At 34.9% G+C, this 18866-nt stretch overlaps 1 protein-coding gene and 1 non-coding gene across 2 annotated transcripts; one reads left to right on the forward strand and one right to left on the reverse strand.

The window, feature by feature from the left end:
- The first annotated feature begins 10378 nt into the window (after positions 1-10378).
- LOC113276919 lies at positions 10379-10500 on the forward strand. Its single transcript, XR_003324707.1, has one exon. It is a non-coding gene; the product is annotated as a U5 spliceosomal RNA (small nuclear RNA).
- A 3225-nt stretch (positions 10501-13725) lies between these two features.
- On the reverse strand, positions 13726-14247 carry LOC113273095. The gene has a single exon (XM_026522864.1). It carries the CDS (start codon positions 14245-14247, stop codon positions 13726-13728), a length of 522 nt encoding a protein of 173 aa, XP_026378649.1.
- Between the last annotated feature and the right edge of the window lie 4619 nt (positions 14248-18866).

Below are 18866 nucleotides of genomic sequence, written 5' to 3' on the forward strand. Positions count from 1 at the left end.
ATTTTCCATCCATAAATTCTATTATAATAACAGATTTTATGGGCATAATATTTTTCCGTGTAATCTCCGTTTAATTTAATAAATTAAATGTTTTAAAAAAAATATATATTAAGGATTTGCCAATTAAGACAAATGTGTGTTGACATTTTTGGTTTTGTTTCCTACAGAATTTTAATTGACATGTGTGTTCTTGTGATAGGTTAACAATAAATGGAAATCCTTAACAAATTCGTTGAGATACGTGATTTGAAAAGTTATCAAAATTGAGGATTTTGACCGAGTATATAGCTATGGGTTATCTTTTTTAGGTTTAGACTTTAATCTTCATCCCTTTGGCCGATCAGAGAAAAGAGAAGTTATTAGGGGAAAAAAAACAGACTATTACTCTTAGAAAAAAAAAGTGGCTGTGAACTATTTACCGGTGATTCATTCTTTTATTTGATCTTCTCTGCGATTATGTGGCTAGCCACTTGAGGTAGGCACAATATTAATTAAATTTTGTTTTATTTGGGTTAAAATTATTTAAATTCATATTTATTAGTTTTAATGATTATGGTAACATGTGATTGATAGTACGGATTTATTGATTGCATGATGATGTTGAATCTGTGCGATGTATGTAATTGTTTGATAAATTTCGTTCATTCGGAATTGATAGTTGCTTCCCAAAAACTTTTTTTTTGACGGGATACGAGATATCTTTGGGAGTTGAAGGTTGCCTCCGTAAACCAACATGGGGCTCATTCGGAGTTGATGGTTGCCTCCTATTTGATTGCTAAATCCATGGGCTCCTTGGGGCGAGCGGATTGATTGAATTTATTGTTGTTTATGGATGTGGTGTTTCCATGTGTTAGCGGTTTTGTTAATCATGCTAGTTGTTTTTAAAAGGAATTGAAAAATGTTGCTTAAAATGTTTTATTGCTTCTTTTCCTACTGGGTGTCACAACTCACGTCGTTTCATGATAAAAAATTCCGCACCACAAGGAGCTAATGGCGGAAAAGCATAGAGATCGGTTTTGGTGCTATTATTAGTTTTTTTAAATAAGCAAAAGATTTTATTAAAAACTAAGGAAAGTTATATATATTTATATCACAACCATTCATCAGAGCATCTATAACCCAAAGTTTAAGGCTGTTGTGACGGGAATTCGACCAACAAAAAGAACATTTTTTACATCTTTCCCATTTAGCTAGTTTTTCTACTTCTTTAAGAAAACATCTATTAACATACAATACTTTACTATTTACATAACCCAAAAAAACTTTCACTTCTTCTAGTATGTTTATATTTCTCCATTCATAGCTAGAAGGTTTATTAACAAAAAAATTTGCTACATTCCTGTTATCCGTTAGCACCTGATAGTCGTGCAGATTTAGTTGTTTTTCCCACTCCATTGCCCTTTTTACTTCGAGCACTTCTCCACATTCTGAACTGGTGGTGTATCCTGCAAAGACTTTAATATCAGAAATACATTCGTCTGTCCACAAAATTAACCCAATACCATACACCCATGTGTTTGAGTCGAAAGAAACATCCACATGAATACAATTTTTCTTGTTACTCATATTCCCAATCAGTTGGTTTCACAATAAGAGTTATGCAATTTAGTGTTGTTCTGTTTTATCATCGGGGGATCTTTTTTCATAGCTAATGACCATTCATTTAATGCAATCTTTATCATATTAATACAGTCCAAAGGATTAGGCTTAACCCCCTGAAATACCACCAGATTCCTGTACTTCCAAAGTTGCTAGCGTATAATAGCAAACTTTTCTTTCCAATCTTTCAGAGAAGAAGAAAACCAAGATTTAACCCACTCTAAAGGACTGTTATTATACAAAGGCATCTGTATGCCTAATCCGAACCAAACTGCTCTAGTAAAACAACAATCTACAAACAAGTGTTTAGTGGTTTCTCTAATATCAGCTGAACAGAGCATACAATATGGGTCTGAATGCCCCAACTTTTCATGTATTTTTGATCTAAGAACCAACACTTCAGCTGTCATTTTCCAAAGAAAAATAATTTTTCTAGGTAATAAATTCATGTGCCAAATTTTCAACCAATCCTGGAAGCTTTGGTTTTCCTGAGAAACACACATATATGAAGATTAGTAGTAAATTGACCATTTCTATTTCCCAACCACATTAAAGTATCTTAAGAATTTTGTGCAATACTAATAGATTTAATTTTATTGGTTATTTCAGGCTGGAAAGTAGAATCAATTGGATCTGTATTCCATCCACCATCAACTGCAATAAGATCAGACACCCATTTAATATCATCATGTTTCCAATTGGTTATTCAACCCATTCTAGGAATCCAATTATCCAATGAAACATGTATATTTCTACCATCTCCTACTTGCCATATGCTATTATCCTTAGTTACTGGCAGACCCACTCTAATACTGTGCCAAATCCAGGAGATTTCATAATCTCTGTTCTTATGAAAAGGGTGTGTTCTTGGGAAATATTTTCCTATAAGAATTTTTACCCATAAATCTTCCGAGTTTCTCAACATTCTCCAAACTAATTTAGCTAGGAGTGATATATTAACTTTATAGGGATCTCTAATCCCAATACCTCCAGCAACTATATCAGTTCTAATATTATCCCAAGCTTTGGGGTAAAAAGCCTTTTTCGGGTTGTCCTTCTTCCACCAAAAATCCCTCAGTAACTTATCAAATTCATCAAGAACAGATTTTGGAAACTCAAAACACTGCATCTGATAACAAGGATAAGCCGACAAAGTAGAATTAATGAGAACTGTTCTCCCCGCTTGAGATAATAATTTAAATTTCCAACCATTTAACGCTTTATAAGCTCTATCAAGAAGAGGCTCAAAGTTTAAAGCTTTTCTCCTACCAAAAAACAGTGGCGTTCCTAGATATTTTTCATCTTTAGAAATTCTTTGAACTTTTAACATTCTAGCAATAATTTTTTCATGCTTTCCATGAACTTTTTTGCTAAAATAAACACATGATTTATGAAAGTTTATGGTATGCCCTGAAGAAGAAGAAGTAAAAATATCTAATATATTCATAAGATTTCTGACTTCAGCTATGTCATCTTTACAAAAGATAAAGCAGTCATCGGCAAATAAGAGATGTGAAATTGTGGGGCAATTTTTATTTATCTTAAGACCAATAAACTTTCTCTGAGCCTCCGCATTATCAAACAACCTTGAAAGACCTTCTAAAGCTGTAATGAATAAATACGGAGATAACGGGTCTCCTTGAAGAAGAACCCTAGACGGAGAAAATTGAATACCAGGAATGCCATTCAAAAGAACTGTTGACTTCACAGTTGAAATGCATTCATAAATCAAATCACACCATTTTTTTCAGAACCCAAATTTTTTGAACATGAAAATCACAAATTTCCACTCCAACTTATCGAAGGATTTTGATAAGTCTAATTTTAAATCTAAGTATCCTTTCTTAGTCTTATTGGTTCTCATTGTATGAAGCATTTCATGTGCTATAACAACATTATATACTATCTGCTTTTTGGGAATAAACGCTGATTGATTTGGTGAAATGATTTTGTCCAACACTTTCTTAAGCCTAGTAGCCAATATTTTTGCATAAGATTTATGATTGGAAGTTATAATAAAATATCATCAAACTCTTTTAGATGATTTAATGAGTATATATTGATCATTAATACCTTATAGATTATTGGGTTAATGTATAACCAATGAAACAATGCTTTGTTTAGAAAATTCTATTTGATTGAACAATGAAAATTTCTGAGTCATGTCAGTTTGACTGTTAATGATAATTACTCTATAACATATATATGCCTGAATATTTTATAATATGCGTAAAACTCACAGTTAATGAAGTGGTTAAAATATTAGAATTTTCTGAACTCCATAAGTATTTTTAAAACAATTGTTTCTCACTTTAAGAAAATCAGACGTTTTCTGACAGATTCAACTATATTGAAGTATTCTTGTTTTAAAATTATTCTATGGCATGTTTTAGGCTTTGGTGTCTTCTGTGAACTTGAATATCTTTCGTTTTCATTTTTAAAATGGTAAACCAAACCTTATTTATAGTTGTAAGTGATTTTTTACGATTTTAATAAAATGAACTATCTCTGTTTTTCTTTTCTGCAGTTCTGGTCAACTACGCGTTTAACTGTGGTCAAAAGGTCTTTCAGATAAACTAAAAATTATAGAAAATTTATGAATGGAACTATGCTCAGTTAGGATTCATAATATATAATCATAATAACTTTTGGTTTTGAATTGGGTTCTGAAGATTCTTGGAGCGAACTGATGTTTGTTTCTGTTTGATGATTCTTCCTTAAACATGTGACTCTTTTGGATTGAATCTAGAACGTTTAACGGTGAAATTAATTTTTATGCTAAACTAGAGTTTTCTAGGGTTCATGTGTATTAAACCTCATGTCAAAGTAACGCTTTAGATCTTCGTAAAAGAATTTTTATGTATCCGCTGCGACAGAATTTCTGAATTGAACATAAATACAGATTAGACAAAGAATTAGTCGTTTGGACTTGGGCCAAGTGTAGAAGTCTAGGCTTGATATTAAAAGTAGCATTTCGGATTTTGGGTTTGGATTTGGGTCGGAATCCAAGCCCGAAATTTGGGGTGTTACACCCGGAGTTGCATATGTGACTCGGCCAGAACAAAGAAACAAATATTCACGTCCATCCACTTGTGTACAATCTAAACGAGCTCTAAGATTCTCAACCGATGGTTTATTTTTTCGAACATTCGGAACACACTGGTCAAGACCCATTTTTCGTGATGCTCTGTCGATATTATATTCTTCCACGAGAAGTTTTCCTCCTATTATGGATACTAAATGGCCAGGAGTACAACTCAGCATAAAAGATCTTTCACCATCACTAAGGTTTGTACCATATTTCAAAGTGATGTTTTCTCCAGCATTAAAAGTGATCAACTGAAAAACAAAAGGAAGAACGGATACCCATGGATGAAAATTAAATTCAGACTCTTTGTCTAACAAACCGATGAGGCGTGCCTTGGACCGGGGTTTCTTTGTAGACCAACACATGATTATGGAGTTATCTTTCTCAGAAAAAGCTCGGCGCACATTAACATTCGGTCCTTGCAAGACACTACGAGGGTTAGGTGCATGATTCTTGAAGCGCTCCCACAATATTGCTTGGAGAAACATTGAATTAGCATAAGATTAAATTTTCATAAAGCCATTAGAGATGCTGGAGTGTACAACCAAGGAGTCTAAATTGACGAAAAGTGAGCCCAATACCAGATTACCAACACAAATGGTTTCAACAAATGTCCACTGTATTCAAGAACATCTCTGGACAGCCACAAAGATAAGAAAGCAGCAATCATAAATGTATCTGTGTCTCACCATCAAAAATTGGTTTCATAGAGAAGAATATTCAACAAAATGAAAAAAATACGATGAACCCTAATTAGGTTTCATCATTTTCCACATATTGTCATTTCACCAACACAACTTCAATGATGAAACACCGATGAAACCTACCACCACCGTCAACTGTTCCACCCCCATCGGTGCCACAACCACCAGCACCACAACCACCCGCACCACAACCACCACTACCATTAATTACCTCCTTAACTAAAACTAGTTTCAACAAAAAACAAACCACATGTGTCTCACCATCAAAAATTGGTTTCATAGAGATCAATATTCAACAAAAATGAAAAAAATACGATGAAACCTAATTAGGTTTCATTATTTTCCCACATGTTGTCATTTCACCAACATAACTTCAATGATAAAACCAAACACCCCGTCTTCCAAGTCAGGCCGAATAAACTAGGTAAGAATCAGGTGAAACCAAAATTTGGTTTCATCACAAACTTAATTTTCATCATTAAAATCTTTGTTTTCATGATAGAAAATAGCCAAGTTTACGATGAAACCAAATTTGGTTTCATCATAAATTTACCGTTTTCACCAACCAAAACTGTCAGAATTTGATGAAACCAATTTTGGTTTCAACATAAATCTGTCATTTCCCTAATACAATATTGACTTCGACGATGAAGATGTATCATCATTTGCTGGTAATGATATATCAGAAGGTGGTGGTGGTGTTAGTGATTGTAGAGGATTGAATGAGGAGGCGGAGGTGCTTTTGGGAGCGGATTTGCAAGTACTGGTGTTGATTGTAGATGATAAATGGAGGAGGAGATGTTCTTGGTGGCCGATTTGAAGGTACTGGTGGTGGTTTTAGATGATAGAAGGAGGAAGCAGAAGTAGTTGGTGGCGGATCTGACATATAGTGGTGGGAAAAAACAGAAGTAAGAGGAGGCGGTGTTGTTGATGGAAAATCAGGACGTAAAGAGAGAAGAAGGTGATGATGGTGTTAATGGAGGAGACGGAGGCGCTGTTGGTGGCAGATCTGGACATAACGGCTGGTTTGGTGGTGGCGAAGCTACTGTTGGTGATAGATCTGAACTCAAAAGTAGAAGAAAAGAGAAGGAGGTGTTCATGGAGGAGATGGAGGTGTTTTTGGTGACGGATCTGGACATAACAGAAAAGAGACGGAGGTGTTCGTGGAGGAGACGTAGGTGTTGCTTCTGGTGGTGACGGAGGTGTTGCTGCTGGTGTCGTGGAGATCTATCTTTTCTTACTAACACAAAAGATATTTGTTGCTGCTGGTGGTGATGGTGGTGGGGAGAAGGAGGCAGAAGAAAGAAGAAAAAAAGAAAGGAGTTAAGAAGAAGAAGAAATCAAGATAAAAAGGGTATGTTTGGATTTTTTAAAAGTAATAAAAACTAAATTTACTCATTATTATTTGACCTGGGGTTTTTGTGCCACTTTTTAATCAAACGGTTTTTATTTATTAAAAATAATATGGCTGGATTTTTTGTACCACAAGTTTGGTCACCTTGGTGTTTTATGACTAGTTTTGTTTAAACAATGATTAGACGAGCATTCAATCATCCTTTCACCAACTAGTCTACAAAGGACTTTGGTGCCTTCTCATTCGATCACCTGGGCACTACATGGTCGTCCCACCATCTTATATAGACAGTCCCTATCTCACTCATGGTTGATTTTCAGTAAATCATTCATTAATCAACAATCCATCAAAATTAGGGTTTCAAATCAAATGCTCTACAAAACATAATTCTGAGCAGGTTCAAACACCAATAATTTTATGCTGATCCAGCAATCAACATTTTAATTAATTATACAATATTCAGTCCAGCTACCAATATTTTTAATTAATATTTTATTTGGTCCCGCTACCAATAATTCATTAATCGAGCAATATTTGCACAAACGAGCAATATTTGCTTTGCTCATATATCAACACTAAATTTCTTAAGTTGTAAAAATACACAATCAACTGGGTTCAGAATTCACTTCTAGTAATATTGATTCAACTATCAATATTCAATTGTTGGACCGAGCAATATTCCTCATGTTGATTCGACTATCGACATTCGAGAATTCCACTGATCCCGCTATTAATATTTCATTGGTTCATAACCAATATTTGGTTCGTCAGTCGACCATTATAATCTTTCTTCGTCTCGACAACTCATGAGGCAGATAAGTGCTCAACACCATTTCCTATCAATAAGTCCATAATCGAGCAATCTCATTGGATGCTCGTCGATTCAAGTTATCAAAACATCATTATTACCTCAACTGGTAAAATGATGTATCACAATTCATCAAGACTCAACGTCTATGCATTATTCTACCTCAACTGGTAAAATGATATATCAAGACTCAACGTATTTCCATTATTCTATCTCAGCAGACACCTTATGCTCAATCCATGAGTCTCAGAGCATAGCACATTCGTTCATCATGCTCTACTCATCAAGGATAAGACTCATGTCTAGTCAAATAAACAATTGACCAATTAAATACACGCCTGCCTTGCAGACTCCACATTCATGAGACATCAATCATGTCACATGGGGGGACATTCACTAGGGTTTTGGTCTGGTGGCCTATGGCACGTGTGTACACATACGATGAGAAATGTGAGTACGTCGTGCAAGCAGTTGGGGTGTTAGCAAATTAGTGGATGGAAAATCAACCAAGTCTCTGCACGACATGGAACTGGTTTAACCACGATTTCCCACTCTTTCACTCTAGTAACCATCACACTTATTGGGATCAATGTGTCTGCTGTTTTGGCAATTTATATAAGTTTCTGAATCCATGATTGAAAATACGAAGAATTCTCATCTGAACAACAACTCTCAACAGAGTAAAATTCAATCAATCGGAACTTATCTTATTCGAACTCAATAGTTCATAAAAAATTGCAAAGTCTATAACACATCCATAATCCTTGATCATCATTGATCTCCCACACTTCTTAGCTTCCCTCCTACAGATCGACCTTCATCCCTCTTTGTGACCGAATTGATTCTGGAACGACAATTGTCTTGGTTTAGGACGGATTCCTACAGATTGATCTATCGAACTCAAAGCACTCTCGAGCAGTGCATCTGTTTGCAAAAGGGTTAGGCAATTTTCTCGGTCGAGGAGTCTCCGCCCGTACATTCGAGTCTCCGGTTTCCTATAAAAATAGCAAATCGTTTTCACTCATCAACAAGTATAATCTAGAAAGTTCCAATTAACACTGTCAAAAGCCTTCTCTATATCAAACTTCACCACCAAACCAGGAGTACCATCGCTTTCTCTAGTGTCAATCAACTCAGAGGCAATTAGGATACCATATGTTATTTTCCTGTTATCCACAAAAGTACCTTGGAATTCTGAGATGATAGAAGGAAGAACAATTTATAGTCTATCAGTCAACAACTCAGAGATTATTTGGTGAATACCTCCAATCAGGCTTATTGGTCTGAAATTGTTCATAGAGACTACGCCATCGCATTTAGGGATCAAAATGATGTTAGTGCGATTTAATCTCCAATCAATATTTTCAGTTCGCTCAAACTCTTTCATAACATACATTAATTCTGGCTTAATGATAACCCACACAGCTTTGAAGAACTCCATTGTATATCCATCAGGCCGTGGAGACTTGTTTTTGTCAAAATTCCAAATCACATTCTTCACATACTCCTCAAGAGTAGGTTTCTCCAACATAATACTCTGCTACACATTTAGAGAAGGCAACTCAAGACCATCAAAAGTAGGTCTGATATGCACATTCTCCAACATGAGCACCAGAACCCATCTCCTAGCTGACTTGAACTTCCTTAAATAATCAGAAGACTTATTTTGAGTATAAAAGAACCATGTGTCTTGTGATGCTACACAACTTTCCCGGATACTACATAACCTTGAAGATTCTATCTCAACTGAACCTTTTTTATAGAATTAAGAGAAAACAAGTCATACTTTCAACGAGTGACACTAATTAATGTTTAGGATAAAACAAAGCCTCTCTTAAATATAGCTCACACTTTTATTAACCGTAACCCATGTTGATTATAACCCACCCTTTTTTTTCCAATTTATTAACCATAGCACACATCATACCCCAAAATAGCATGGATTCGTGGCTAGTTAGGTGAGTAAGCTGAAATATAACCGATTCAAATATGTCAACTGAGTTGATTCATCAATTCTAATTAATTATAAAAATATTACCCGTTTAATAAAACCACAAAAAAATTCCTTTTCTTCATAAACATTCATTTTCTTCCTAAATCGGGTCATAAATTCTTTTTTTTTTCCAATCAACTGAATCGTTATTGGAAGATCTAAAAGAATCAAATCATCTTCACAAGATCTCTCAAGGATAGCTGAATTAACTATTTAATACTTTAAATTAAAAATCAAAAACCTTTAGATAAAATCTTTTTTATGGTTGGGTTTTTGAGTTTTTTAGTTGAATTTTTTTGTTGAGGCTAACTCATCAGTTGTAGGCCAGCTGGTGTGCAATGGTCATTTTGATTTAAAGGATTTATGAAGTTGTTTAGTGTTAAAGTGTTTGTGTTATGATTCTGCATTCCATATGTTTGATAAAATGTTTGAATCAGTTACATATATGTAGAATATAAAATTTAGTTTATACCCCAAATGGAAGCATATTTTGTGGTTATCATCCATGTGTTTTTTATATTATTGCTCTGATTTTTATGTTAAGATACACCAATAGACATTATTGAATAAGAATTTATTGAAAATTTACTGCCCTTCTTATTTTTTTAGGTTTATAAAAAGAACTACAAAAATGGCCTCATCGTGAATTTGAAGGGGTGATCGACTGCCAAGACAAGAGGTTGCAAAAGAGATAGGCCAAAATACTGTGGAAGAGAGTGACAAAGATGAAAACAATGAGGATTTGTATATGCAAGAGGGCAAAGTGATTAGGTTGATGATATCAATGGTGATAAGGATGATGAAGACATCAATATTTATGAGAATGACAGCGAAGCCGTGCTGTAAACACAAAGCGAACTTTTCTTTCTCCTTTTATTAAAGAATACCATGTGCTTGCCGTATATAAACGGCATATGCCTATTTTTGAAAGGATTTCTCTTTCCTAAGAGAAACCCGATAAAAAAGAAAAGAGAATGACAATAAGAATGGTGATAAGGATGACGAATAGAATATAGGAAAAATGGTGGTTGAAGCAAGTGAACTCTCCAAACTATTTATCCACATATTTTGTGTTACCATAAAGACCACATTCCACGCTAGTATCACTACATGAAAACCTCAATAGCCAAATGGGCCAAAATTGTCAGTTGAAGTAAATTTTGGCTACAACTAGGATTTCCCGAGTGAAATTGACGGTTAGAGCTAGTGTTGGGAAAGCCATTCATGCCATGGGGATTTTCCAACACTGCAATCGCCTAAAGTTTGGCCCACTACAAGTTTGTAAAAAAATACTGGACGTGGAATAAACTTGGTAAAAGCAGCGGCCATGTGGTTGCTTAGGTTATGGTCGACTCCATTTGAGAGTTGGAAAACTATATTCAATCAGCGAAGTAAACTTGGTACTTCGATAATAAGTAGTGGTCATATTGTTTAGGTTATGGCCTACTCCATTTGTGAGTTGGAAAGTTACTTTTGATCAGTTGGATAAAGAGTCAGTCACTCGATCTGGTAGAGGGTAGGCAGTCGGTTATATTTTAAACGACCAAATGTGAGACTTGGAAAGTAACTTGTAATGAGTTGGAAGATCAATAAACAACTTATATTGGTAGTTAATAAGTAGTTGGGTTATCTTATGCCAAGTTAATGTGGTCGATGGTAGAATATGTTTAACCAGTCGGAATGTCTGATTTTTCCTTTGATCTTGAAAAGACATATTTGCTCGTTATCCAAATTTCCCATCTACAATGACTTTATTTACAGAATAAATCAATATTCACCTCTGTAAAAAATTCTTATAGTAGAGTCGGCGCTTGTTGAAATACTCCCAAATATTCTAAATTTTTTACAGGAAAAATCTCAAGCCCCTATATAGATTTACTACTACTATAAAGAAATTTGAGTATTCTCTAGTGATATGTTTCACATCTGAATTCCTGAAAAGAATCTTATATCAATAATCATATTGCACTGAATGATAATTATTCAATATAGTTCCTTTGCAAGCCTATATAAAATTATGAATATACCTGATGAAACACCGTGTCCAAATTGTCATCTTATAATCTTGTAGTCCCAAACAAGTTGGGGTATCATATAAAGGAAAAACGAGGACTTTCCAAGCAGTCACCCATCTTGGTATTGCTCCCCCACCCCACCCCTACCCCCTCCAAGGGAATGGATGATCTTCAACCAAACGTAGGTACACAAGAACTCTAAAATCAGTCACCCATCGTGGTACTGCCCTCGTCCTCTGTTATTATATCGCTTTCTCACCACGCCTATCACGACTCTATTTTCATAAGGAAATGGATGGATTTACCGTTGGCTCGCCACACCAATCACTTACACTCCTCCTTTATCCTGGCTTGCAACATGTTACTAGACAATACCTTACCTTGTCCGATCTTAAGAATCACATTTTTCATGATTGGTCGCACTAAAAACCTAATATGGTCTTGAAATAGCAAAACCCTATTTTTGGGCTTAAGAATGGGCCGATTAAAAAGATCTTTTGTTTTCCCAACTTGGCCGGCCAAAATTAATTTCAGAGAAGAACAACTTGATCGGCCAGCCCTCTTCCTATATAACCAAGTTGTCTGGCCAACTCACGGCTGACCAAGTTGGCCAGCCAAACACCTTTACAACCCCCGAAGGTCGCATCTGGTGAAACAGAAGTCTACATCACAAATAAACGTTGTAATTATAAGTTTAAAACCTATGTCGAGTGTCCTACCCCTCTGTGACAGTTGCAAAAAATCATTGTAAACCTTGGGATGGGTCCTACCCCTTTGTAAAAGTTGCAACCCTAGGGATGGAGTCCACCCCCTCCATATACGTTGCAAATAAGTGTTGCAATTTCTTTGAAAGGGACATATAACATTCATTCTTCTTTTTTTTATCGGTAAAGAAGAGTATATTGATCAAAAAAAAAAAGAGGGTACAAGAGATATGTACCACCCTCAAGAGTACGAAAAAAAAGGAAAGTAGAAAGAAAAAAGAAGAAGTTACAGACAAATTCTTAGATTACAAATGATCAAAGTATATTTTTCGCCAACTAGAGATTACATCCTGGAAAGAAATGGAATAAAAGTCTTGGAAAACTAGACACCAGTTGAAAAGCGTATATTTTATCTTCTATTGAATGGCTATAGCAGAGATTGCTTTATCCTTAAAAAAACCTTTCATTTCTGGCAAGCCAATACACCAAAGAATACCCACAGAGATCATGGACCAGATTTGATAATCTTGTTTGTAGTTGAAGCTAACATTCCAAGAAAACAACATTGTAAAAATGTCATCCGGCATAGTGAAACACCAATTCAGTTTCTGTTTGAAATGAGACCAAATTTTTACTGCAAAATCACAATGAAGAAAAAGATGATTGACTGTTTCATTACCAGAGCAAAACAGGCAGCTTTGAGAAACTTCCATGCCACTCCTTGAAAGCATATCTCTGGTTGGAAGACTGTTGTGAGCCAAAGACCATAAAAAGAAACAATCTTAGGAGGACACTTTAGTTTCCAGATGTACTTGAATATATGTATATTCTCATTGTCAGTAGAATATTGAGATAAAACATCATAAGTAGACTTCACTGTGAAAGTACCTTTTCCACCTAGATTCCATATGATTTCATATTCTACATTGGGATTAAGAGAAAACAGCTGCAATTTTCCCATTAAATCCTGAAGTTCATTCCTAACTGTAGGATTTTGTCTTCCTGGAACTACCAGATTCTATTGATTTCCTTCTGCACTAAACACTTCTGCCACAGTCTTATTTTTAGTTCTTGAGACTGCAAAAAGATTTGGATAATTCAAGAAAATAGGGACATCCATAAGACACCTATCCATCCAAAAGCTAATACTTCTGCCAGATTTAGCTTTGAATTTCACATGACTTCTAAACAAAGAATCACACTGCATTATACCCTTCCATACTGACTTCCCATAGGAACACTTTGGAATGTTAGAAAAACAATTCGAAGGATCAGCCCCATAATTCTCATACACCATCTCCCTCCACACCATATCTTTTTCAGTAGCAAACCTCCAATGCCATTTAGTTAAAAGAGCTTGATTCATTTTTTTGATACTTTTAATACACAGACCCCCAAATTTTCTCCTCTTACACAATGAAGGCCACTTCACTAAATGCAATTTTTTTCTTCCCTTTTTATCATGCCACAAAAAGTCCCTCATGATTTTTTTCAATCTTCTTAGCCACTGAAACTGAGATGACAAATAAACACATATAGTAAACTGGCATACTAGCCAGAACACTGTTTATTAAAGTTATCTTACCTGATCTGCTCAAATCCTTTTTAGACCAACCTGGTAATATTCTTGTGACATTGTCAATGACTTTGTCCCATTTTGCAACTCCTCCACTTTTATCTCCAAGAAGTAAACCCAAGTAAGTAGTTGGCAGTACACCAGAATAACAACCAAGAAGATTAGAAAACTGAGCAAGATCATTAGAATAAGAAACTCCATAGATTGTGCTTTTGGCAAAGTTTATTTTTAAGCTTGTAAGCTGCTCAAAGGATAATAAAATCAGTCTCAAATTTTTAATTTGCTCAATATCAGCATCCAAGAAAATGAGAGTGTCATCTGCAAATTGCAAGTGACTAATTAACTTTCCTCCAATTGCATCCTGAAAACCTGAAATTAGAACTTTTTCTTGAGCTCTTTGAATCATGAAAGACAAAGCTTAACCCACCAAAAGAAAAACAAATGGAGATAAAGGGTCTCCTTGTCTGATCCCTTTTTTAGATTTGAAATATCTCGTAGAAGAGCCATTTATCAAAACTCAGAATCTTACAAACTCCACACAACATCTAATCCACTTTCTCCACTTAACACCAAACCCCATAAGGCTAAACATCTCATCCAGAAAATCCCAGTTTACATGATAAAAAGCCTTTTCGAAATCCACTTTAACAAGAAGGCCAGGCTTACCCATTCTCCCTTGAATCTATGAGCTCATTAGCCACTAAAATACCATCCAAAATTTGCATTTTTTTGATGAAAGCACTTTGATGAGAAGAAATCAAGTCAGGCAGAACTGCTTCAATCTATCAGCTAACACTTTTGAAACAATTTTATAAATTCCATGAACCAAACTAATAGGTTTTAGATCTTTTATTTCTTCAATAGTTTCTTTCTTAGGAATTAAGGCTATGAAAGTGTTTTTAAGCGTCCAATCCAAAAAATCCTTCTCCTGCAATTCTTTAAGAACTCCCATAATGTCATGTTTTAATATAACCCAGCAATGCACATAAAAACTAATAGGAAAACCATCTGGCCCTGGAGCTTTGGTTTGTCCTAATTTCTTCATAGCTAACAAACATTCATCTTCAGAAACATCACATTCTAATTGAATCTTCATAGCTTCAGAAATAATGTTAAAGTGCATGTAATCCATAGAGACTGTTCTTGTAGACTGATTTTGAAAAATATTCTGAAAAACTTCCACAATACCTTTTTTAATTTGCTTAGGATCTGTTGTTAATTCACCCTGCACTTTAATAGCTCCTATATAACTTCTTCTTCTTCTATCTTCTATATATGAAGGTGTTGTTATCATGTTGCTGCATATGAGTAACCCTTTCTCTAGCCCTCCACTTCTCAGATCTAATAATAGAAAGCTTACAAAATTCTTTTCTTGCATGAATCCTTGCATGCCACTGCTCCTCAGTAAGACCATTGTTGGCATTCTCTTCAGCATCTAAATCCACAAAAATGTCCTCCAATTCCTCCAATCTTTTATCTAAATCTCCATACTCTTGTTGACTCCAAAGCTTTAAGATAGGTTTCAACAACTGCAGTTTCTTGCAAATAGAAAATCCAGCTCCACCTGACACCACAAGAGAAGACCAGGTAAAAGAAATAAAAGAAATAAAGTTAGGATGAGAAAACCAGTAATACTCACATCTAAATCGACCTGGACCTGTCTTCACACCTTCAAAGAGAAGAGCAATGGGATTATGATCAGATCAAGGTCTTGATAATGCTTGTTGTATTACTCTTGGATACTGCATTTCCCATTCAGCAGAGATGAAAATTATATCAATTTACTCTTAATGTTGTGAAATTGATTATTTGTCCAAGTGAATGTGGCTCCATTCAATGGCAAATCAATAAGTTTATATCTAGCAATGAATTGATTAAATTTCCTCATACCAACAGTTCCAACACCTCCAGAAGATCTTTAATGAGTGAATCTGATTTCATTAAAATCACCACCTAGAATCCAAGGTAAGTTCCAGTAACTTCTGACTTCTACAATCTCCCTCCAAAAGAGCTTCAATTCTTCTGTATTGATAGAATTGGGTGCATAAACTCCAGTAAAAATCCATTCAAATTTTGTATCAACCATTTGACACAAAATAGTAATAGAATAATGGCCTACTAAAGAATCTAGCACCTTAATTTTAGAATCATCCCAGCAACACAAAATTCCAGATGATCTTCCTTCGGATGGAGCATCCAACCATTTAACATTCTTGTTTCCCCAAATTTTCCATACAAGAAGATCATTACACTCCTGAAGTTTGGTTTCTTGTAACAAAAACATCTTGGTTTCCAATCTCTAACTTTCCTTTTAATAACATCTCTTCTATTGAGGTCATTAACCCCTCTAATATTCCAGCAGATGATTTTAAAATCCATTTAACAATTGAAACCCAAAATATCAGAAGAAAAGAAAATCAAACTGATTTACCTTTCTCAGCCTCAAGATTCTTGAGATGGCTCTTCATAGTTATCATCATTGTATCCACATTGTCTTCCTCACTCCCATTAAAAAACAATCCCAATTTAGGACCCAACTGAATCATTTGAGTAACAATATTCTCAAATTGTTTTCTCAAATTTGGATCAATTTTTGATTTTACATTACTCCATTGATTTTGCGATGAAGAAATAGGGAGGAAGTCTGTTGTTATGAAGGATTAGTTTGCTAGAAAGGCAAACTTCAAGCATTTATAGACAATGAAGTTTGGACACCAAGGAATTTGCAAAACCGAAAATATTCTCAAGATATTCATTAAAGCACAAATTCGGTTTCCATAATTCCTGGAAATGCTCTGTCCAAAAATAATGATCGAAATCTTTCGGAAAATCTAATTAGTAAATGCACATTACTAATTCTTGTATTTCCCTAAAAAATGAAATTAATAACCTTAATTAAAAGATTCTTAACTTACTTATGTTTCGATCCTGGGATTCTCTTCCCTTAGATATTAAGGAATAACTTTGAACAATTAAAGAAATAAACATTCACAGTACATGTTCAAAGTATGTCGACATCCTTAGTTTGTAAGTTCTCTTTCACACTTACAACCTTGAAACCGATTTTCCACACTTCCAAACAAGTTTAGAATTGGTTCATCTGACTTTCAAGAACTATGTGATTGATTAAACAAACATTCAATCACAATCATGGGTTTAACGGTTCTACCAAAAAAAGGTTTCGGTTCTACCTTCCATGTGAGTAGTGTGCATAGTCACACTAGCTTTCCAAAATTCGGTTGACTAGGTACTAGGATAGGCTCCCCACATATATATGGTATCTAACTTATATGTGTTGGACATGTCCATATGATCGGTTCCCCTTTTCCTAAAAACGTGTTGCACGGGTTCATAGGATCGGTTCCCCTTTCTACTATAAACCTTTTTGCACCCCATACAAGGATCAGTTCCCCTTTGTGATGTACTGCACCTCTTACTAGAATCGGTTCCCCTTTCCCATATTTGGTCAGATATAAAATTACAAACCCGATCATACCATCTCAGGTGATTACTTAAGATCGGTTTCACTAATAAAAGTCATACCAATACATAAGGAAAGCCTTTGTGAATAGTTCTACCAAGACCACAAACAAGTTGTGAGCAGTTATACTCAATCACACATATTGGTTGTTCATAAGATAAGCAATGAATAACAAAACCAATAACACCTGGCAATTTCCTTTTCGGTTCACAAACAAGTTTATGAATCTACTTCCTTAGAACACATGTAAAACATTATTCCCTAGGATGAAATCCTCACCCCATACCCATACATGATCACAATAGCATTCAAATGATTATGGCGATGTCTTATCTACAAAGTTTATTTAGAGTTCAAATATGTTTCGCAGTTACGTCTTCAATATGCATGACTTGAAAGATACGTTAGGGAATGAAATTGTTCAAGTCAAATATCACTAATCTCAAGTGAAAGGATGATTGTTGTCGTTGTAGCTCCTTGCTTCTTCACATCCTCAAGTCTTCGCAATATTTGTAATGTCTCATTATCCTAATACTTTCAAGCTAACCTATACGAAGTTGACTCTAGTACATAATCAAGCGACTCTTAACATGAGTTTTGATTCGCTAAAATATGACAACCAAACTTGACATACCAACGCTTGGTGGGTTCAACCGAGCTATGCTCTAACAATCTCCCCCTTTGTCAATTTTAGTGACAAAACTCTTACATCACATGGATAAACAAATTACAAGAATTCATTACACATACGCTTGATTCCCGAATTCAACAACACAGTAAAATGCATACATTCAATCCTTGAAAATGTCGATGTTGGCATTATAATAACAAAAAAAAAGAGTAATAGTTTTGTTAAATCGCACGTCTTTGTTATACCAATTCATATGACATGTTACTCCCCCTTACTATGTGCTTTCACTCTTTCGTTTAGATAAAATGTTTAAGCACCAATATTCTTTTCCTTAGCGATACCAATCAATATAAAGTCAATGCCAGTATCACTTGTTTACTCCATATATTTCTCCCACTTTTTGTCATAAAATGACAAAGAAACGAAAAAAATAAAGGACAACATGAAAAAATCTTACGAATCTCAAAATATACTTGCAATTTGTAGAGTTAGGCACGAGGGTTCCACACACCATGTTCTAATAACCAATATCAAAACCGAAATTACAAGTAGTTTTATTTTGATATGTTACTAAGGAAACAATTGTCCGAAACAATTTTTCCACTTTAGTTTAGCAAACCAAAAATCAACTAAGCACCTTAGTCCCTTTGTTAAACCGATTGTTCAAAAACAACCGCTTAATTCGATACGACCAAAATAAAGATAACTCTATTTTTCTCATCAGGTTCTAATTATCCATAAACTTAGACCTTTCAATTTTGAACAAGATAATTACTAGGTTAGTTAACTAGCATTTCTTTCTAAGGCATTCGATTAGACTTGAATAACCGAAACCTCACTTCGATAAGTCTAACTAAAATCACAATTAACTTAGTTTCTCTTATCCGGAATCGAATTGGACTAAACAACTCAT

The sequence above is a fragment of the Papaver somniferum genome, chromosome 4 (assembly GCF_003573695.1).
Source record: "Papaver somniferum cultivar HN1 chromosome 4, ASM357369v1, whole genome shotgun sequence".
NCBI lineage: Eukaryota > Viridiplantae > Streptophyta > Magnoliopsida > Ranunculales > Papaveraceae > Papaver > Papaver somniferum.